At 31.8% G+C, this 25041-nt stretch overlaps 1 protein-coding gene and 1 long non-coding RNA gene across 2 annotated transcripts; both read left to right on the forward strand.

Moving 5' to 3' along the window:
* Positions 1–7615: 7615 nt before the first annotated feature.
* Positions 7616–11784, forward strand: LOC139523563 (uncharacterized). The gene is made up of 3 exons (XR_011664643.1): positions 7616–7756; positions 10212–10229; positions 11187–11784. It is a non-coding gene; the product is annotated as an uncharacterized lncRNA (long non-coding RNA).
* A 65-nt stretch (positions 11785–11849) lies between these two features.
* On the forward strand, positions 11850–23707 carry LOC139525070 (protein kinase C-binding protein NELL2-like). The gene is made up of 3 exons (XM_071320248.1): positions 11850–12000; positions 12331–12445; positions 23514–23707. Exons 1-3 carry the CDS (start codon positions 11850–11852, stop codon positions 23629–23631), a joined length of 384 nt encoding a protein of 127 aa, XP_071176349.1. The 3' UTR covers positions 23632–23707.
* Positions 23708–25041: the final 1334 nt, after the last annotated feature.

Genomic DNA, 25041 nt, shown 5'->3' on the forward strand with positions numbered 1-25041 from the left:
TGTTGGACCATTATGTTATATTGTTTCACAGATGATAACAGATATGTTCCTTATGTCGTAACTACAATCCCCTTCCCTTTTCACGAATGTGACCTACCGAATTAGACTAACAAACGGGGCAACAAGACGGGTGCGTTGTCAGTTTATTTTCGATCTTTGAGTTTGACTTGTCCCTCTGGCATCTTTCGACCCTTTTTCCGTTGTTTATTTAGAAACTTATTCAAGATATTTCAGAAATGTGGAAATTCTTTAATATCTGTATCAGAATTTCGAACACGCCGAGGACTTACGGAGATACAAAAAAAATATAAATATATAATCATAAGAATATTTTTTTGTTCTATACTGGGCTTTTATGTTTCATATATATATCTTACATTCTAAAGTATTATAAGCAGCAGTAATATAACAGATTGTATTTACTTATAACATAATTTATGTAATTGTTTTCTTATTGCCAAAGTCAGAATTATTCCGTTACGTTAGACAGGATAACTTATCACCTGCCCTACGTTTCCGGGTTCATCAGATTTAGTGGGATGGCCAATCACATGATTGTAAACAATTTTCCTTAATTCTATAGGACCGTATAGGTGTTCATTCATTTAAATGTCTGACCTTCCTGTTCATATCGTCTACATTTCAGCTTCCAAATTTAGAACTTTGTCAAAGGGATCATTTACGTGGGCAAGAGTATAAAAGGCACTGGTATACTTAGGCCTTCCAGAATTTTATTTTTGTAAAGCAAAGGATGAACATCACTAAGACTTTGATAATTTGCATCGTCGCTCTCTTCCAGACGGTGACACTTTCGAATGCAGCAGTTCATACATCAGTTGCTCCGAAGTCAAACCCACAAGGTAATTATTTGTGAATATAAGTTCAAATGTGTTTTGTTTGCTAAAAATAGATTATATATTATCGTATATATTTCATAGTATATATTAACACTTTATGAAAAAATCATAGTCGCTAGTATTTTGAAATACATGTTATTAACCTCAATAATATTTTTTTATCATTCATGTTAGTCATGTTAGTGTGGTTTGTACTTTTTTATACATTAAATGGCCAGATGAATAGTTTTTATAACTTCTCCATACCTGTTTAAAAACGCATGCAATCAACAAACACTATTTAGTATTTTAGTCTGATTAATTATAATTGTGAGTGTACACTTTTAAGGAAATAGTAAAATACTTGCACAAAGTTGACACTTCAGATAGCCAAGAATATATTTAAAAATGAAATCCTTGATATATCTAGGAACATTTCTTTACAAACAATACCCCGTTTTCAAAGATGATAGATATTTGAAACATCAAAATGACATTCGTCTAATGCAGTGATGTTATAAGTTATCATAATTGTATACCTTTCTTCAATGTCAGTGGTAAGTATTGTGACCAAACAGTCTCTATTTATACTAAAGTTACAATAAAAATCGTCCTTTCTTTCCATACTTAAGGGGGCTCCTGGGTATACATAATTTTTTGGGTCTAATATAGGATTTCACTTTATTTTTTTATAAATGAACTTTATCATATACTTAAAAGAAAAATGAAATAAAAAAATGGGGTCACCGTTTATTTAAGCTCAAAATCTGCCTCTGGAAAAAGCATACATTTTTGTTAATGTCCTTTTATTCTGTTGAGCTAATAGGAGAAATAAAGGTAATATCAAAATAAAAAAATAATCTAATTACAGAAATTGCTTCACTTTTACAATTATTTAGTTTATGTACAGCTTTTTGGAAAACAATAATAAAATATATAGGTCACCGATGAGTTAAAAAGATATTACAAATTGAATGTAAAAAAATGGCATTTTTGCACCAAAGGGAGATAATTTGGAACTTTTTCAATGATATAAACATTTTAAAAGTCATCTGGGGCCAAACCGAATCGTTTTTTGGGTTGATTTTTGTACCATATCATAAAGTAATAACTAATAGTGTAATAAAATAAAATTTGTAATAAAAAAATAAAGGTTTAATTTTTTGCTGAAATTTTTGTACCCACGAGCCACCTTAAACCTTCACTAAAAATGATGTATTCTACTTTTAAAATTTGGCAATAAATGTGCATAACCCTTCTGATGTTATTTGATTAAATATATAATACAAACAAGACACTCGGCTTATCTTTATTTTCATATTTCAATTTGATTATCCCAAATTTTCATGATATATGCCAATCACTAACAGAGATATGTCGACTTTACTACTGAGTGATAAGTTCAAACTGTATTACAAAAAAAAAACAAAAAACTTCAAGTTCTACAAATTTAAAGTAAAAACACTCATTTCAAAATTTACTGAGGTTCTGTTATAAGTCCTACGATTGCGTGAAATTCATTTTCATATATTCTCAAAGTTTTAAATATGTACCATTGAATACATTTGAATTTAATTTTAATCCTTTGGTGGTTTTTAATAGATATTTTCACAACAATCGTGTGGTTTCTTTGGTTTGGCTTTTTATATCAGTATAATTCAAGAGCCTGTATTGCAGTAGTTGTCGTTGGTTAATGTCTGTCATATCTTACTTCATAAATTATTTTGGGGAAATTTTACCGTAAGTTTTCTGGTTTAGATCGGTCAACAACTTTCATGCTGAGTTGTTTTATATCTGACTATATTTTTTGCACTAATGAAGCCCCTATGGTCGCTTCTAATTACTTACTACCACTTTATTTTAACTCTTGTAGATAGTTGTGTCATTGTCATTCATATAACCTTCTCCTCATTTGAAAATGAATGTTCCATAACAATATTTAAGAGCATAACCACCCACAATTTCCACTTAGACTCTGATTATAGCAATTATATAATGTAAAGCTTGATTTTTTTATGTTACAGATTACAGTTCTGTTCCAACGTCAACAACACATTATATCACACAACCGTCGTGTTTTGACAAATTAAATAACTGTGATGACTATGGAAACGATGCGTGTTTAGGAATATTTCATTATTGGGCTCTTGAAAATTGTCTAAGACACTGTGGATTGTGTAAGTAAACACGTAATAGAATAATAAAAGGTTGGGTTCGAGTGGTGGTTGATATTGTATGTAAAAAACGAATAGAATTGAAATTAGAAGGAAAAAAACATGTCAATTTGTAGATATTCCTTTGACGGTCTTTGACATGAACATATCTTATTAGAGAATCTTAGAGGTTTTTGGTTAATGCTTAGTTCCAATATCTTTAATTGATATCTACACCATTGTAAACCCTTAGACTCTGATTGAAACATTTTGATAATGCGAAGCTTACAGCTCTGTTCCTACGTTAACACACAATTCTTTCAGAGAACCTTTGTTTGTTGACAAAGTCAAGAACTTAAGTGACTTTGGAGACGAAGCTTGATCAGAATTATTTCATTCTTTGGCTCATGATGATTTTTCATATACCTTTGCATTATGTAAGCAAAACGTAAGGGAATAACAAAAGGGGTGGGTTGGGTGGGATTGATATCGGAACTCAAAGACGAATGGAAATGAAAAAAAAAATATGTCCATTTGTCAAAATCCTTTCGACATTCAAACATCTTATTTATTTAGAGAATCTTAAAGAATTTTAAGTTTAGTCGTTGTTAAACATCTTTGAATGATATCTACACGATTATTTGAATATGCATTTCGTCGCTGGGCTTCTAAAATGTTGTCCATTGCAAATTTTTCAAGAAAAAAATATCTCACAATCAGGCTTTGAAAAATTTGGCAAAATGCATGCTTCCAAAATGTCGTATGTGAACTTGAAAATTTTTGTAAATAGCAGTGAGATAAAAACTTTGACATTTCTGGATTATCCAAGAACTTAAATTATTTTCACAGAAATAAAGAAATGTACAATTGTTTTTTTTCCATAGCCATTCTACAACGATTTTCAAGATTTCATACAACATTTTGTAAGCAAACATTACAAACAACTGACATTGGCAATTTTGTAATATGTCTTATTTCACAGATTTTAATTGGTCTAACAGTATGCTATTTTGTAATACCAAAGATTTCCTCCCGCCCAGACCATTGGTATCAAAAAGTATTTTTAGCCAAAAAAGTCATATACGACATTTAAGAAGCCCAGCGACGATTTGTTTTTTATGTTTTGATGCGTATTTGATGTATATTCTTGGTTCCATCACCAAAAATTCAGTTAGTTTTAAAGTGATACATGTCTAAGAGCTTTTTGATACCAATATATGAAGGGTCTTGTAACTTAAAATGTTTACCAATTTGTTTCCACTCAAAATTGTCTTGTCTTAGGGAGGGATAAATCCTACTATGTAAAGAATCACTCTGATTCAAACAAAAAATTCTCTGAAACTGATATTATCAAGATGCTTGATTTTTTTATTGACAACATATTTGTTACGTTCGGAGGACGTGTTATTCAACAGACTGTCGGCATTCCAATGGGAACAAAATGTGCCCCTCTACTTGCCGACTTGTTTCTTTATTATTACGAGGCTGACACTCGAATCAATCCATGTGTTCGTAGATAGTAGATGTTTTAGTGTCCTGTTAAATTGTTCCTTTTAAAAGTTTTGGATTCTCATAAGTTCTATGTATAACTTTTGGACTAGTTTGAATCTCGGTCTATTTCTGTAATTTATTCTTACATACTTTTGATTTTTTTACCCTGTATGCGTACATTGCCTATGTTAATTTTAAAATTGTTTGTATGCACATTGAACGACAAATTTATGTGACGTATATAATTTTTCTGACGTCAGACACTCAAATCAATCCATGTGTTCGTAGATAGTAGATGTTTTTTTGTGTCCTGTTAAATTGTTCCTTTTAAAATTGTTATACGATGATGACTGATTTACCCATATTTTGACTATTTTATTAATTGTGACTGTTTATTTAACGCATCATGTAAATGTAGCGGAATTTGATGAGACTGTTATTAAAGTGAGAGGGTTAGCGCTATAGAACCAGGTTTAATCCACCATTTTCTACATTTGAAAATGCCTGTACCAAGTCAGGAATATGACAGTTCTTGTCCATTCGTTTTTGATGCGTTTTTTTTTTTTAATTTGGCCATGTGATTATGGACTCTCCAAATTGATTTTCCTCTGAGTTCAGTATTTTTGTGATTTTACTTCTGACTTCATGCAGGAACTTCTTAGGAAGAAAGATTAGAAGTTAGCAATATCCTTTAACTTTACTTTCCGCTATATAGATGATGTTCTTTCACTAAACAATTCAAAATTTGGTGACTATGTGGAACGCATCTATCCCATCGAACTAGAGATAAAGGATACTACAGATACAGTTAAGTCGGCTTCATATCTTGACTAACATCTAGAAATTGACAAAGAGGGTCGGTTGAAAACAAAACTTTACGACAAAAGAGATGATTTCAGCTTTTTAATTGTGAACTTTCCTTTTCTAAGTAGCAACATTCCAGCAGCACCTGCATACGGGGTATGTATCTCCCAATTGATACGATATTCCAGTGCTTGCATTTCCTATCATGATTTTCTTCATAGAGGGTTGCTGCTCAAAAGGAAGCTATTAAACCAAGAGTTCCAAATGAAGTTGAAATCATCCCTTCGTAAATTTTACTGACGCCATCACGAGTTGGTTGACCGTAATGGAATAACCGTTTCAAAAATCATATCGGATATGTTCATAACGTCGTAACTACAATCCTCTTCCCTTTCATGAATGTGACCTAACGAATTAGACTATTTACCGGATTTATAATCACATAAGCAGCACGATGGGTGCCACATGTGTAGCAGGATCTGATTATCCTTCCGGAGCACCTGAGGTCACCCCTACTTTTTGGTGGGGTTCGTGTTGTTTATTCTTTTGTTTTCTATATTGTGTCATGTATACTATTTTTTTTTCTGTTTGTCTCTTTCATTTTTAGCCATGGCGTTGTCAGTTTGTTTTAGATTTATGAGTTTGACTGTCCCTTTGGTATCTTTCGTCCCTCTTTTTTTGAACAAATTTCAACCAAACTTAAGCTGAACGTCGTTATGGTCTATCTGCCCTAAAATATTCAGTCAAACTCGATAACATATTTTTAGGTTATTGCCCCTGACTTGATAGAGTTAAAGACAATTTGCTGATTTGGTTATTATCTTTGATTAAGATAAACTGTAGACATTTCTTGTACGCCAAGAAAAATAGCCAACGTGGCTCAAATACAACATAGGGGTTAAATGCAGTTTTGATAAGAAAAAAAAAAAAAAAGTTTTGCTGTTTTTGGTTATTTATTTTTAATATTGATATAAATAGGGATAACATCTAGAAATGAATGAATCTGAAATTATCATTATTTCTTTTTTATTAATTTTTGAGGTTTTACTCTCAAATTACTGGATACTATCAACTATGGTTTGTGCCCGCACCTTTTATTATTCATGAAAAATTTTACAGCAAGAGACCAACTTAGAGATACTAAATAAAAAACGTCTGGTAAGCGATTAAGGCTCATGAGAACTTCTAGCTAAATATTTGATGACAACGAGCTAAATGATTGTAGGAAATCAAAGGCTGTTTTCTTTCAATTATTTCATTATTCAATTTTGACATGCACTTTTTGTTTTAAAACATAGTTAGTAGTTTATCTTTATTTATTGAGCATTGTGATAGATATATGAAATATTTACGTTCATAAAATTTCTTAAATATTTTCATTGAAAATACTCAAGCAGTGGAGGAATTATTCGAATCACTTTGTTTATTCATTCTGTCTATCATCTTGACAGTTGATTAGTTGTAATGTGCATGTTGTTTCTGTCAAACACCCTTTTCCTATGTGCCAATACATAACGGGCCTATCAGATGAAGAGTTTCTGTTCATATTGGGTGGATGGGTTTTCATGGGACAGGTTGACATATCAGAATTTTTTATTGCAAGGATTGTACCCATCAGAATTTTAAATCCAATACCAGGTAATGCATAATAGGAAACTGTTTACATTCCAAAGCACCCTTCAGATCTGACAAAGGTATTTTTTGTAACCCCTAAGATGTAATTATTTTTAATTATTTACTGTCGCAAGACCCTCAGAAATTGTTGCGTAAAAGTGTACCTGTCAGATGAAAAAACCAAAAATTTCACCCCTAAGATGTATAAATTTTACACCCCTCAGAAAGGACCATCCATCCCCCATTGTCACATTAACTGGAATGGCCCAACGTTACGAAAGGGATTTACTGAGCAGATAACATATGCAACGTATTGTATGGTATTGAATTAACCCCAACAATGTCAGAATTCAAATTTTGCGCTTATAAACTAATATTATTCCTTTAATCTGTATGTAGCATATCATCATGAGCATGTCGAAATAAGTTTTATTTGTTTTCATCAATTTAAAATGATCTGCAAAAAACATTCTTATTAATCTATGACAAAGTCATGACAAAAGAGCAAGAATATGTAGTGCCCAGAGAGAGGTTCATCTGTATATATGCTGCTTACAAAAATGGGCAAGAGACAATTTGCAGAACTTGACTTTTGTGCTTGCAAATTAATATTATTCCTTTAATAAATATTTAACATATCATGTTAAATTAGTTATTATTTATTTTCATGACTTTGAAACTAACTGTTAAAACATTCTAATTAATTTGCAGGTTATACATTATTTACAACCGCTCAAAACGGATGTCATGACAAACATCCAGAAATATGTAGCTCCCAGGAAGACGTTATCTGTTTAAATGCTGCATACAAAGCTTATGCTGAAGACAATTGTAAAAAGACATGTTACCTGTGTCCAGGTAGTCACTTTATATACCTATAGCTAGGGCCCTTCTAACTAATCGGTTTAACTCATGAATAAATATTTAGTTAATCTGCTTGGCTGTTTGGCAGTCAGCATGTCTTTGTCCTACACTTACTGAAAATTACAAAACTATTTCTATTACTGTTATGAACAGTCTTATTATTTACTAAAAAGAGCGGAGAAAGATAACAAAGGGCCCAACAAACTCATAAGAGAAAAATAAACTGGCAAAGAAATAGCTAAAAAAGAAAAAAAGAAAGACGAACAACATTACACAAAACACAAGACAGAAAACTAAGAACTGAGAAACACGAATCCTATCAAGACCTGAAATGATATAAAATGCTCCGAAAGAGTAACAAGATGCTGTTTCACATGTGGCACCCATCATGTTGCTCATTTTAGTACAAACCCGGTAATAAATCTAATTCGAGAGGTTAAGTTTGATTGAAGTTACAAATGGAAGAAATATATATAACATGTTTAAGGGAACTCGCTTGTCTTTCTTTTTTAAGAGTTTTGAGATTAAACATTTTTTTATCTTTTATGTAAAGATTTCAATGAAAATCGATATATGAGTATTATATCCTTATTCCTTCGCGATATGCGTAGGAATCAGTTTTTGAAGAGAAAAAAAAACAACCGTGGCGTGCTTGTATTTGAAACCCACAATTTACAAAATGGTCTCCAAAATGCAGAGTGCTCTCATTGTTAAATAAATCTTCATAACGAGTTCTCAAATATTTTATATCCCTATCCAATATACCCTCATTATTCTGTGGCAGTTCAAATTTCCCCGACCATCATCCTAAATAGCCTCTATTATGACAGGACCTATCTATTGTATTTATTATGAACTTCTTCTCGTCCTGAAAGAGGGACAAAAGAAACAAAAGGGACAGTCAAACTCATAAATCTGAAACAAACTGACCACGCCATGGCTAAAAACGAAAAAGACAAAAAGACAAACAATATTACACATGACACAACATAGAAAACTTAGGAATAACAACACGAACCCCACCAAAAACTAGGGGTGATCTCAGATGCTCCGAAAGGGTAAGCAGATCCTGCTCCACATGTGGCACCCGTCGTGTTGCTTACGTGATAACAAATCCGGTAAATAGTCTAATTCGGTAGGTTACAATCATGAAAGGGAAGGGGATTGTAGTTACGACGTAAGGAACATATCCGATATCATTTTTGAAACGGTTATTCCATAACGATCAACCAACTCGTAATGGCGTCCGTAACATTTACGAAGGAATGATTTCAACTTCACCATTTGGAACTCTTGGATAAATAGCTACTTTGTGAGCAGCAACCCTCTTTCAAGAAAATCATGATAGGAAATGCAAACACGGGAATATCGTAACAATAGGGAAATATATACCCCGTATGCAGGTGCTGCTAGAATGTTGCTACTTAGTAATGGAAAGTTTACAATTGGAAAGCTGAAATCATCTCTTTTGTCGTAAAGTTTTGTTTTCAATCGACCCTCATTGTCAATTTATAGATGTAAGTAAAGCTATGAAGCCGACTTGACTGTATCTGTAGTATCCTTTATCTCTAGTTCAATGGGATAGATGCATTCCACATAGTGAGTTATTTAGAATATGCATGAAATATTTGTCAATGGACGTTAAGCAATTAACAATCAATCAATCAATCAATCAAATATGCTCTGGCTTAAAGATTTATGAAAGTTGATATCCTACGCAAATATAATTCATTATGTGAATCGGTTTTAACCTTTGGTATAAGTGCTTCACACAAAAAATGTCCAAGCTGGACCTTCGCTGACATAACAGTTTTACAGTTATCATAGAGACTACTAATTGAGCTACACAAAAACAACAAGATCTTAAAAAGGCATTGGTTATGATGTAATTAGATGTTCTCATTTCTTTCCGAATGATTTTTACTTGGTATTTCCCTTATTCATAGTGGGGGCCTCGGTAGCCGAGTGTTATACGTAGTTACTACTGAAATCACTAGCCTACCAACAGTGAGGGTGTGAATTCAAAATCCCGCCTGTGCAGGTGTACTCGACACTAATATTAATTGACTAGGATTTTCAGTTATCCTATCGAAGATCGGTGGTTTTCTCCTGGCACCCCGGCTTCCTCTACCAATAAAACTTGCCACGACGTAATGGCCTAAAAGAGGAGCTAAAAAGTGGCGTAAAACACCAAAAATCATAGTAGGTAGTTGATTACTTGTTCTATATCAGTCAAAGCTTCTTTATTTTGATTTGTGATATTTTCAAGTCGGCATTTTGTTTTACAGTGAATTACGAAATATGATTTTGAACATAGCAAAGTTTATAAACAATCGTCAATTCTATACCATTAGTTTACAAATTGTAAATTGCTAATGATGGAGATCGATTTTCCGTTTATATAAATTTGAAAGTTGGATCAAATGAGCTATCTATGTTGTCCTTGCAGGGCAAGTAAGACCAACACGTAAGTTACATTTCAATTGTATTTTTAACAGCAGTTTTATCATTTTACTATACACCATCAACTTTCATTAAAGTCATATGAAACCTCAAATTAGAAAAAAATTATGCATATGTTTTTTTATAACTGAATGGATAGTTTTCATTATAAAACTTATGTACATATACTTTTTTCATAGAAAATCTTTTAATTTGTTCACATTTAGAAGTGATTTACTTTTTTTAATTGCTTGCTTCCAGGAAGCAATTCGCCGAAAGATTTTCCGTATGCAAATCGACCATAGTGTAACCATTCTCGTAAAATTCCGGTGATCGCAATGCGCAGGGATCTGTCATTAAAATAAACACTTATCTGTGTGTACATGTTAAACATCCATGTGTTCAATATCTATGCCTCTTTGTTGATTGATTATTATAAGGTGACGATCGGTTAACTACGACTTCAAAATACAACAATTAAGTAGCTGCCATTTTTTCATCTGATGACAGACGGAGAAAAAAATGACGATTATACGATATATTTGCATAAAATATGATAAAATCGTGCACAGAACACTAACTTTGTGGCATTAACATGCATTGTTTTAAGAATTGGATAAACATTATTTTTCACCAGTCACTCGTTTCATATGACTTTAACTTTCATTAACATTATGATTAAAACCTATCTGATTTCATCAAATTCTTTACAAAGGAAAATAGGGGTTAGTTGATCTTTATGGATAACTCTAGAGGATTCCAATTATTTTACCAAAAGTCAAAAACAAGAGTATCAAACAAAATATAATGTAATAAGAATTCTGTAACTCCTATTCCAAAAGCTAATGTTGTACTTTCTACTTGAACTTGATTGTTTTGACAATTACTCGACAGAAATCAATTGTTTGTCTGAAATAATATTCCTAAAAAGTAGAAAAAATTTTAAGTACTTTTTACAATAACATTATCCCATGTATTACAGCTAAAAATTGTTCATTTAATGGAGTTGATTACCAACATAATGCTCAGTGGAAGGATGGCTGTAACAAGAACTGTACTTGTTTCAACGGTCTCTACAATTGTGTAGATATGTAGGTATACGGTGACGTATAGTTGTTAATTTCTTTGTCATTTTGGACTCTTGTGGACGGTTGTCTCATTGGCAATCATACCACATCTTCTTTTTTATATGTAAGTAACTGTTTTACATGCAAAAGTGATTAGCAATTAAGAGCTCGGGAATGACTTTAATACTAATCAAACTAAGGGGCCAAAATTTCCTTTTTATTTGCCTAAGGGAAGATTTTACATTTGGAATAGTAAATTATTTGATTTTGTGACTCATTTGCAAATTAGTTAAAGTTCTGTTTTAGGAAGAAATATTTTTGTTTAACATTTATTGTGAACCTTGTAAATAGCTTTAGCAAGTCAAGTTAATTATATGCATTTTCATAGGTTTCTGCTTGTTAAGATATTTATCAGCTATTCACATTTAAAGAATATACAAACGTAAGGTGCATTTATTGAAGGAATATACACTCATTTTTTAATTTGACATTTAGTGAATACTGAATATAACATAACAGTTTATTATATATTTTGGTAATTTTAAAACAATGAAACCACTTACAAAATAAGAATTAAAATGAGAATACATTTCAAACATGAATGTATTGAATTTTATTTTGATTGCAGATGTCAATCATATCCAAATGTACCACCAAACTGGGAATTAGTGAAACCTCCCGGAGAATGCTGTTATGGCTGTCAACTTGGAACTATAATTGGAACTGATAGTGAGTTTCCATTGCAAGATATGTGAATCGATTGATTGTTAATGTTTAACCTTACTTTCCCAGATTTTTATTATTTTTTCATTAAGATCATGAAGTTTAACAGGAGTTGAGCAAAATCAAAAAAATCTGGTAATGCATTAATGATAAATTGAATTTCGGAATACTTCTAGGCTGATTTTTTTTTATGTTTTCTATTTATATATTACCATTCAAGTGAGCAATAGTCTAAATTTTTTGTCAGCATTTTTCTAAGGAATGTATTGTATTTGTTCAATATGATATTGGTAAAAATAATATATTATATTGTAATTTAAAATTCGTTGCTTTCAGTGACATGCAGTTATGGTGGAAAGGAATATAAGCAGGATGAAACCTGGACTGATGGTTGTAAATTTAGCTGTGTCTGTAATGATGCTATAAATGGTCAATACCAATGTAAAAAATTGTAAGTAGAATTTTTCAAGAAATAAGAGTTAAGATGATTAGGCACGAATATGTCCCCTACTTTGAGCTGATATTTCGAATTGGATGGCCGTAACCACTGTGAATCATAGTTAAAAAAGTTAGTTGTAAGGTAACAAAATTGTCTTTCAAAATAAACTTTTAAGGACAATTCCATTTAATTATAAATGGTACACAGGGAAGGCACTTTCAAAACTTGACTACCACCTATGGCATAGAAATTCTTTTATAATTTCGCCTAAATTGTTCAAAACATTTAACATGTTAAAGATGCTCAATTTGCCTAGCATGAATTACATATTAATGGTAAGATAAAACCCTTACTTCCTTTTGAGTTATTTAAAACAGATATAGTAATTGAAAAGCTATATAAACATTTTAAACTCCTGTCTGATGACTTTTGCAATGAACAACATAAACCCTTAATAACAAAGGAGTGTGTCCTACAAATGTGTTCATTGAAATAAAAATTTATTCACAGTATGTGATATGTTATCGGCAATAAGTGAAATTAGGAATTAAGCTTGATACCTAGGCAATAAGCTAACACCTAGGAATTAAGTTATTGCCTAAACGTTTCAGGAATTGAGCTTATTTCCGGAAATCTGGTGATGATTATTCAACCTATTGCCGAACATAATTTTTGGCAATAAGTGAACTCTAGAATTTATGCATATTTGGTGATTTATTCTCGATATAAAGTAGTTTCTTAATTGTACTCCTAATATGACATGTTTTTTTTTATATACATTCGTCTGATAAATCTTCAAATTTAGTAAGTTCTCAATTTAATAATTTTTACATTTAAATTTTTAAATGTATTCTTCTGACGATTCAGTCTAGTTTAAATCTCGTTCTGGAATGATTTTACCGGAAACATGAACAAATGTACATCCCATTTCATTTTTTTTACTTCTCAAATTTCTTAGATATGTTACTGATTTTTTAATCATTTATAACAAAGATGTCGAAATAATAAGCATGTTGTTCTTAAGGCGAAGTGTACGTAATTAAACTACACAATGGATTTTTTTTAAATTTCACATACGAATTCTGCTTGAAAAATTACACCAGAAAATGAAATAAAAAAAGGGGGTAACCGTTTTCGTTTTTGAGATACGAGCCGATGAAATTAACTACATGATACACCAAAATTACAAAGGATATATAGGGAAAATCATCAAAATTAGCAGATATTTTTACATTATCAAGATTTTCTATTTTGTTGGACAATGGATTTTTTTCAAAAAATGATATACGATTTAAAAATGCAAGACGGATCCATCGGTGTAAAGAAAGTCCTTTGCAACCGTATTAGTTTTTACATTACTCTCTGTTGAAGTTTAGTTTTTTGGCCGGATTTGGCGACGTCATTGTCTGCAGTAACGTCGCCACAACTTCTACGTCGAAACTCTATTATACCGTACAAAGTCGTACATGTGTAGCAATGGCGTGCGTGTGTATTACTCATCTTACTATGTATTACAAATGATCTAAGGCAATAAATTGATAAGGAAATAAACTAACTAATTTTAAAGAATATTTCTGTCGCAAAAGAAAATGCAACTTTGTAAATTAATTTACCGCAAATGAAAGAAATTTAACGTAGACTCTAATTTCATCTTTTCTATATTAAAATGATTTCGGAACCTTTTTAAATGCTGGCATGGATTGTTTAATTCTTTTATGAATCAAATATCGAGTTTGAATTTGTCCCGGTTAACACAGTGTTCTCATAATAATTTGATCGGCTTTAATACTAAGATCGGGTATACACCTCGTTTTCAATCTTACTTCTGCATGTCTGTATTTAAAAAAGTAGACCTATTTTCTGCATATTTTCATATTCGGCATTTCTGCATTTTGTTAATCTGAGGTTTTACACACAATATAGTCTACATTATAAACCTATTTCATTAGTCATGTTTACACACATGCTCAAGACGCATCTCTGCCAAAACATATTTTATTTTACAAAATTTCCAATCTCGATCACTTTCCCTTTTCTTAAACTAAATGACAAAGAATGATGTAATGTTTGCTGAATGAAGTTTCAGTAACATAACAAGATATTTGTTTGTCCCATGCCTTATTTGTTAAAAATCCTCATTTAAGGATTTAAATTGATTGATTGATTGTTGGTTGCTTAACGTCCAGTGGCAAATATGTCATGAATGTTCAGCTCGAGAACAAGTAAATAATAAATACAATAGGAAGATATGTTCATAACAGAGGCCATCCGGGATGATAGTCTGGGAAATTTGGAGTGCCACTAGAAAATGAGGGAATATTGGATAGGGACAGAAATTTTGCCGCGTGCAACAGTCCACATACTCAACCCTTAAACTATAGTTCTTGCAATGGTTTTAACGGGCATAGATTGTGGCACTCTCTTTACACGAGGCATCGGATTTAACCCATTCTGACCGGACGGGACTGCGAGCTTGATAAATCCTGCACAGCCAAACGGACGCTCCTCTTTGGCAAATGTTTTATAGCCGGTCGGGAGAAGACCAAGCGACCACATCTCGTTTCCTCAGTCACCCTTGGGGTAACACGGATTAACAATCAGCATAATGTATACTATGAATCTTCAACTATTTAAGTTGTTATACATCCGTGGCTTTAAAATGTTCTGCCTTTAGTGTCCCTTGTCTAGGTTAATCCAGAAAAGCGCTTCATTTCATTTAATCTTCAGATTTTTTTAGACCGCAACGAGGTGAAACAGAAGGACTCGCTTATGTATACATTTTTAAAAAATTAGAAAAGATCGGAGTATTTGGTATAACTACCCGTCGCAGATATTTCATACATGTATTATATTCAAAATGAAAACCTTACACCTTTTATGATCCTTTTGAGATCGACGTACCTAGTCAGTGCAATAACGATCGTAACTTACCCAGTGTTATGCAATTAAATTTGATTAGGGGGATGCTTTAAAAAGCGATGTATATAGAGTAATGCTTTAAATTAATTGGTGCAATATTAATTATATAAGAATGCGGCCTTATGAGAATTCTCATGGTCGATGCCTTAAAAATGTACCTAATGAAATGTTATAAGAATGTACTCAGTGTAATGCACGGAGATTATTCATACTGTATTGCTACACGGGTTTACCTAGCGAAGTGCCGTAAGGATATAGCCTCTGCATAATGCAAATGCATAGCTTTCCTATTTATATCATATAAAACAATACGGAGATGTGGTATGACATCAAATGAGTCAACTACCCGCCACTGGTTAAATGAAGTTGATGTAAGCAATAACTATTAACAACCAAACTCTTTTCAACAATTAAAGGGACAAAAACATAATGTGTAGGCCACAAAAACCCCGATATGAAAAATGCAAAAAAAAATCCAACGAGAAAGTCAACAGTCTTATTCATGAAAAAAACAGTTACGAAAATCAAATACCATGTTGTGAAGTGACAGACTTGAACCAAAGTGAATAACAACCAGTAAACTATTAGTCCAATAATACACATTTTTGGAGTTTAAAATGATTTACATTCAACGAATTTTATCGGATACATTTTTTTTTGGGGGGGAGGTGGGTCAACGTTGAAAATAAAAAAAGTTATATCCTATAAAAAACGTTGAATGTAAGTGATATGAAACTCCAAATTCTTACATTATTGGACAAGTAATTGGCAGATCCTTACGGGAGTTGGACCTCCCCCCTTTTTGGGCCGATCAATGCATTTGAATGGGGGCATATAGTTGGAACCCCCCCCTTTTGTCCTGGGTTGGGACCCCCTTTTTTAAATGACTGAATCCGCCCCTGTTAGTACACCACAGGCTTCTCAATTCTTGTATTATGATCTATAATCATGAACTAAGTGAAAGCATAGAGCTGACCGAGTGCGAGATCTTCCTGGATAATCATTGAGGTCATTTAAGCATCCCTTGCAGTAGACTTCCGTTAAATTTAAAAAAAAAAATCTTTAAAATGCTATCAGAATGTATTAAAAGTCTAAACTCATTTCACCTCTACTTCCACTAAACATTAAATTACAGTTTCAAGTGCCGCAAAACTTTCCGGACCTCTTTTCTTTAACCGTTACGGTAATGATATATTCTACTCATTCATAATCTTGAATGGAGACTTGGGAATAAAACGTTACTTCAAAATTACATTTTTTCTCTAATTTGAAATGATGCACACAGGCACAATAAAAGAAAACAAATTTTGCTATTTCTTCGAAATTGGAATTTGAAAAAGAAGAAATGACGTGTTATATTTTTATCATACATGAATCATGTGTATTTGTGCTTTCAATTTCAATTTGGTTCTAAATTTAGATTCAGTTTTCCTATAAATTTCGGACGGATTAGAAGACACCTCTTTATTTTCTGCACATGTTGAGAAAGTTGAAAAATGGAAGTCATGCCAAGAAATTGCCTCCGTTGAAATTCTGCAAACACACCATAGAGCAAATTACATGGATGATTAATATTGACCATTTGGTATATGGCCGTGTTCTGAGCGACACATACATGAAGGTCATAAATTTATTTCATGAATGAAATCAAATCTTTATCTACTAATGACTGCCGTAGGGGGTCAACCGGAATTTTTAGCGAGGATTTCTTGGCATGTGAATGACATAATTTTTACTTATTCTAAGATAAATGTTTAGAGTGGTCACTTTTTATTTTACTATGAGAATTTGTTAATTTTCGTCTTTGTTCTTCTGACTTTTGGTCAAATTATATTCTCTTGGTATCGTCTTATTTTCTAAATGGATGAAAAACATGTCCTAAAATTTTCATTTGCACAAAATACGAACATTTCAACGATTTTTTAATCTAATTATTAATTTCACATGTCATTCATTATTTGTTCGGTAACCTAAAACTTTATGTTGAGTACTATACATGTGTTTTCGTTCAAAACTACGGCTTTTAAAACGATATTGTTGGGTTAATTCAGGTTTCATTTTAATTAATTTGATATCAATAGAAGTAGAATCGTCACATGTTTATTTATTTATAATTCTGTTGTGAGGCGTTTTTACAATCTGTTAGATATCATAAGTTTTACACGAAATTCCTGTCATGTCCCATGCGTCTAAAACAAAAAAAATCAACTTGTATTAAAGTCAGGCTGCACGAAACAATAGAATGCTTTGATTTCTAACTGGAGTAATTCAGATAATTTCTCATGATTAGTTTTTTTTAAGACAGCACGGGCGTGCTTGTTGGATTTATGATAGACCGCAGGAAGTATTTTCTCTTTCTTGGAGTAAGGGAGATAACTTGCGTAACTAACGTCGAACGTTATTAATCCCGTATTCCGCTAGGGGCGTGCAATTACGTACACTTCGCCTTAAAACAGAAAAATCACTTTGTTACAAAATTGACTGCATGGTAAATTTGACACGAAAAGTCTCAAAATATTATGACACATTCTATATTAACAACTACTTATAATGTTTAAGGTGGTATGGGTGTCTTTCGCCATCTTGGATTGTAAAAAACAGAGAATCTAAGGTCCATATTTTCTATCAAATTAGCAAAATTTGATGCAAGAGTGCAGATATTTCATGTGTTTTTACATTTAAAAGATCCAATTTATAAGAATATAACTTATAAATATAAATATATGTACAAGTGTAGATTATTTTTGGTTGTTTTTGAATATTTTGAAATTGTCATTTTAAGGGGAGGTAACTCTAAAACAGTGCATTTTCTGTTGGATTGTTCATGGAATTTTCCTACTTTGCATTTTAGCCGGAAAAAACGTACGGTGACCCTATCTTTTCTTTTGATATTATCAAAGCATTGTTAAAAAGCTATATTTTCCTAATTTATTTTACAATTCTATCATTTCGTTTAGTTTCTATTCACAAAATGGTGTTTTTTTCCTGTATAATCCATACAAAATGTGTCATTTTGTCACGACCCGTAGCTTGAAAAAATGCACGGTGACCTATCATTTTTATAATATTTTTTAACATGTATCAATAGATACTACATTTTTGCAAAGTATGAACAAATTCTATCATTTTTATTTTAGACTCCCATACCACCTTAAAGTTAGATTTATTCGGATTGGTTCACTTCATCTTTATTCAGGATTTAAGCTTAATTTTTCAGGATTTAAGACTAATGCCTTAAATTATTTTAATTTATTGTCCCTTACATATATACCGATCTAAGCAAAATATTTCTATAAATTTTATATCCATAGTGTAATTATAACAGTATAATAATTTCTTTGAATTAAATTGAGATTATTATAGCAGTACCTAAAAAAAGGGACACCACTGTTCCTTTGTTGTTAAGGCAGTTTGGTTGTACTTATTACTTATTTTTCAAGGGCATACAACACATCAGCAGTGCAATCGATCCTTGCTAACAAAACAAAAAAAAAGAGTTAAACTTTTTGTTTTATGTTTATGCATTCATCGTTAAGTTCTTCTTCCTAAACTTATGCTTTCCTTTTTGTAATTTATACATTACTTGATACTTTACCTTTATGTCTCTTCAAGAAGAGATAGTTTATGTATTATTGTCCTTTCTTAATTCTTTTGGCCTTGGGCGTGCCTTGTAAATGTTATGCTTTTTATTGAATTACTTTTGTCAACGCTGCAACAGAAAATCGTAAATCGACTACCTTAGGCCAGCTTAGTTATTCTTTTTAGCAGTAAACATTTCGATACAGACTAAAGTTATTTATCAACTTTGTAGGACCTTGATAGAATTGTAGAGAACTTGAATAGAAACTTGTTTTGATCAAAAGACAGTACCGAGAGCACTTGATTTTTTTCTTCATTTTTCTGTACTATTCTTGATTTTTTATAACCAGGAATGCTTTAAGCAAAATATTTGAAAGTTAAACCATATTTATAGAGCTGGTGAAGAGCTATATGACATACAAAACCTTAAGAATGTAAGATCAGCGTTGCCTGTGGATGATGGAATTTTTAGTTTCTTAATAATTTCTCAATTTAAGAAAGTTTTGTCAAAGCCAATGTATAAAACAAAAGTTTAATTATATATGGACGAAACTTTTTAGAAAGTTGTTGGAAATGGAACTGCCTAAATCAGATATGTATATATGTGACCCGCCATGACATTTGCAGGCTTATGGAGGTAGAACGTCATTGTTAGAAAAATTATAAACATGATAAATATCGAGATTCAATGAAATACGTATGTGTGAAGAAAAGATAAACACTTTCGTTGGCTTCTTTTTTGCGGATGCCGAACTATACATCATATATAAGTTTTGAAGAAGTTTTACTTTATCGTGTGAAGTGAAAAATATTTGAATCTACATTTTAAATTGATACAAAAAAAAATCAAATTTCTGCTTTATAGATTTCCTTTCATAAATGAAGTCTGAAATATATCCATAATAAATGCACCGTATCAAATGCATATAAGAGAACACCTACTTATAAACTGTTACGCGTCGCTTACTATGTATAGAGACATGCATAATAAATCTAAATTAAAAAAAGGAATTCTTAAAGCTTACTTTGATAAATTTTAAACTAACTTCATTTCAACAAGTTTAAATTAAATGTTCTAAAATAGAGCTACAAACAAACAAATACTGCTCTGCTCTAAAGGGTTTCTTTCATAAATGAAGTCTGAAATATATCCATAATAAATGCACCATATCAAATTAATATATGAGAACACCTACTTATAAACTGTTACGCGTCGCTCACTATGTATAGAGACATGCATAATAAATCTAAATTAAAAAAAAAAAGGAATTCTTAAAGCTTACTTTGACAAATTTCAAACTAACTTCATTTCAACAAGTTTAAATTACATGTTCTAAAATAGAGCTAAGAATTGTTTGCATTGCAGTAAATTTAAGTCTTTGAAATTTTATTCAAATACGCTATTCAACATCACTAAAAGCCGATAAATACAATAATTCTGTGTTTTATAAATTAGTGGCTTCAATAAATAAAAGTCGTCATAGAACAGTCTCATTTTCATACCGTTATTCGAAATGACTCGTTTCATTGCTATTACAACAAATATGTCATAATAACATGACAGAGAGTTTTGTTTCGGAATATTTTAGATACATATACAAAAATCAAATTTTAGACAATGTACCCAACTAAGCCTGTCACATATAGTTAACGGCGATTTTCTCACAATGACGTTTCACCTCCATAAGCCTGGATATGTCGTGGCTGGTCACATATATGAAGAAATAGACAGGTTTCAGACAAACAAATTTGAGAAAACATCAGAAGGGATAAATCTTGCAAGTAATGCAATATTTAATGTTTATACTAATCTATCAGAAAAGTGTATGATAAAAAAATGTTTTAAAAAGGTACAGAAAAAAATGAAGCACCATGGACATGAATATCTGGAATTAAAAAAAAAATGTACAAAAAAGGGGAAAATACTAAAATTATCTCCCTTTGACCAAAACTTGAAATTAAAAGCTTTCGTTATAGTAAACTTCTGAAAAAAGCATATTAATTTAAAAGCAAGCAGTATAAACAGAACATATTAAAGAAACTTAAAAATATGCCTGCAACAGAGAGTAAGGAATTAATAAAAGAGAAACAAACTCAAATGATTCACCACTTTTTGATCTTAATGTGCTGGCTAAACACGTTAAAAAACAAGGAGAACCAGAGAAAGTACATGAAAATTTCAAAAATTTAATATCAGTGACTCAATATTAACGCCAAAATATGCAATCTTTAATGACTTGACAACATTATCGTAATTATATCCCTTCTTAATAAGTCTATTCAAAGGTTTGTTAGTTTCTGGGGTGAATACTGACACCTTTGTGCTTTATAAAGAATATTTCCATAAAAAATTGGATGTGAAATACCTAAACGTATAAGAAGTCTGCATGTTGAGCTATATTTACGAATGATGTCCTTATACCGATGATAAAATTAAGTAAATGTTTTGACCAGTTTGTGATATCGAAAACCCTGGTGTAACATTTTTTCAGTAATACATAAATGTCTCTCGTTAAAATCTAAAACATTGTTACATACACGAGCGAATCGTTGAGTTGAGTTATATAAACACCGTAAGATGGTGACAAGGAAACGTCACCATCTAAAAATGGATAATTAACGATAGGAAATGAAAAATCATCCCTTTTATCATAAATTTTAGTATTCAGCTTTCCGTTAGTGATATAGATATCAAGATCGAGGAAAGGGCAGTGGTCATTGTTAGTATCAGCTTTATTTAAAGTAAGTTCAGCAGGATAAATTTCATTAATATACATACTGAAGTCGTCATTATTGAGAGCCAAAATATCATCCTAATATCTAAAAGTATTATTAAATTTGTTTATCAGATGTTGTTTCGATGGGTCTTTGCTTATTTTTGTCATAAATTGTAACTCATAACAATACAAAAACATTTTAAATGGAAAGGAGTAGATACAAAAAAGATAAAAAGGGAAGAACGTTTATGTCAAAATTGTTGTCTAAATAAAATAGATGACGAATAACATTTTTTATATACATGTACAAAAAATAAGGATTTGAGATTTGATTTTTTGCAAAAGTTAGAAATATCTATTCCGATATAGGTAATATGTATAATTGGACAAATTGGTTTTATGTCTTTCGTGTCCGTCAATTATGCAGTATGCTGCTCCATTTGTTAAAAAAACATGGTCACTAAAGAGGGTGGACTCAACAACTGAATGATAGATACATATATGTATATAATGTTTTGTTCTTTTGTTGTTTTTTTGTATGATGTATTGTAAAATTATTATGTTGATTTATGTATGCCTTCAACCCATATGGGTAATAATGGGCATTTATTTAATAAACATTATGCTAGTACGAACAAAATGACTACAGAGCCAAATATAACCTTAAGTAAAAGTAATGTTAATAACCAATATGCTTCGAAAAATGAAAACAGTCAATCCTGCTTATGGTACCACCTGTATTTAGAAGGGAAAAAAATGTTTCATAAGAGTATTGTTTTTTTCCGTCTGTAATGCATTTCATATCACTTTGAGCTGTACTAAAAGACCACCTGTTTTCAAGACCACTTGTTTGCTCTCTCGTAAGTGGTCGCTAAAAATTTGATTGACTGTAATTTGTAAGTTGTGTTGGTCTAATAGTTATCAAAGGTACCAGGATTATAATTTAGTACGCCAGACGCGCGTTTCGTCTGCATAAGACTCATCAGTGATGCTCAAAACAAAATATTTATAAAACCAAACAAGTGCAGAGTTGAAGAGCATTGAGGATCCAAAATTCCAAAAAGTTGTGCCAAATACGGCTAAGGTAATCTATGCCTGGGATAAGAAAATCCTTACTTTTTGCGAAAAATTCTAAGTTTTGTAAGCAAGAAATTTATAAAAATGACCACATTATTGATATTCATGTCAACACCGAAGTGTTGACTACTGGGCTGGTGCTACCCTTAGGGACGAAACGTCTAAAGCACTATTATAAGCATCAAAATAAGTTTGAATTAGCGAAGGAATATTATCAATGGGAATTAAAATTATTGAGAGCTTAGCTTCACTGAACATTATGACCAATCCTCTATCTAGGAAATCATGAAAGAAAATGCGAGCTCTGGAATTACGTATACAATATGATTTATAGACTCCATAAACAGTTACTACTAGAATTTTTTTACTGCACAGAAAGTTTGCAATAGTGAGGCTCAAATATTTTGGCGTCATTTGTTTCTCTCTCGCGAACTGACCCTCATTGTCATTTTTTAGATGTATGGCAATATGACACAGATTTAAATGTCTTTGCTGTATCTTTCACCTCAAGTTTGGATATATGTGTTCAACATTGTCAATAAAAAAGAAAAAGTAGACAAAAATGTTTCCCTATGGAATGCTAAAACTTCAGGGTTCATCACCTTTTGGAAATTGTAGAGAGAAAGCTTTTATATGTCACTTTAACTCAGCAAAGCGATTTTATTAGAGTTCACAATATTTCACTTAGAAAACTTGATATTAAAAACAAATGTATTCTGTTCAAATATATGAATAGAACACAACATATTTACAGATATAGAATTTTATCAACTTTTATTCCGTTTCAGATGTCCTAAATGGGATCTTCCTGACGTTTGTTACTGGAACCCAGCACCACCTGGTAAATGCTGTAGTCAACCAGAATGTCCACCACCTTATGTTATCACCGGTTACCCAGACAATTAAATGTTTCTCTTGACATAATCAACTGTCAATTATTGAATATTGTTTATAAAAAAATATTAAATAACCATTTTCATTAGTTCATCGTTACGGGTCTTCTCTGAGGTTATCACCTTTCTAGCATTCAACACGCGTATATTGACTTTAGATATCATCGATATGTTCATAAAAACATCTGTTTACGAAATGTAGAAGTTTTATATACACTATAGGGGTTTTTAATCACCAGGAATGAATAACCTTCTTTCAAACTTTTAGTCTTCAATTCTGTTGTACCTTTGTAATAAGAGAGTGGTTATCCATTTTGTCTGATTATAGGTCTTTGCTGAGTGTTATGAAGACGAAAACGCTTTCCAAAGTACCAAGTTATCAACATTTTATCTTTGATAAGTATTTAGAAGGAAACAGTAGGCATAAAGTAAATTAAATATTAAACATAACAACTTACAGTCCGTGTGTGGCTATAAGCCTGCATTGTTTTTATGTAAATCTTCATATATTTTGTTATATGTTTTCATCTTTTACATGCTTTATATAGTAAGAGTTCTAGCTACCGCTCGTCTCCGTCCATCCTTTATGAAATTGCATTGTTTTCATGTAAATCTTCATATTATTTGTTATATGGTTTCATTGTTTAACGTGTTTCATTTAGTGACAGCTCTAAATACTGCTCGACTCCGTCTATCCGTCTGTCCATCCGCCTGTCCATCCGTCAGAAATAATACAATAGTTATCAAAAGTACCAGGATTATAATTTAGTACGCCAAACGGGCGTTTCGTCTACATAAGACTCTTCAGTGACGCTCATATCAAGAGCATTGAGGATCCAAAATTCCAAAAAGTTGTGCTAAATACGGCCAAGGAATCTATTCCTAGGATAAGAAAATCCTTAGTTTTTTCAAAAAATTCAAAGTTTTGTAAAAATTTCCACATAATTGATATTCATGTCAACACCGAAGTGCTAAATACTGTACTGGTGATACCTTCGGGGACAAAACGTCCACCAGCAGTGGCATCGACCCAGTGGTGTAAATATTTATCAAAAGTACCTGGATTATGTTTAGTACTCCATACACGCGTTTCATCTACATAAGACTCATCAGTGACGCTCATATCAAAAAAGTTATAAAGCCAAGCGAGTACAAAGTTGAAGAGCATTTTAAAATTTCTTGAATTCCAGGAAATAGACTTTTGAATTTTGTTTGCAGCTTTATATTATTTTCTTCTTTAATTTTACTGACACCATCATGAGTTGGTTGGCTATCTTGGAATAAAACTTTCTTAGATGATGGCGGACATGTTTCACATACCATAACAGCAATCCCGTCTCCTTTTCCCCGATTGTGACCTACAAAGTTCGAGATGGCACATGTGGAGTAGGATCGGCTTACCTTTTCGGAGCATCTGATATCA

Source organism: Mytilus edulis, chromosome 5 (assembly GCF_963676685.1).
Source record: "Mytilus edulis chromosome 5, xbMytEdul2.2, whole genome shotgun sequence".
Classification (NCBI taxonomy): Eukaryota; Metazoa; Mollusca; class Bivalvia; order Mytilida; family Mytilidae; genus Mytilus; species Mytilus edulis.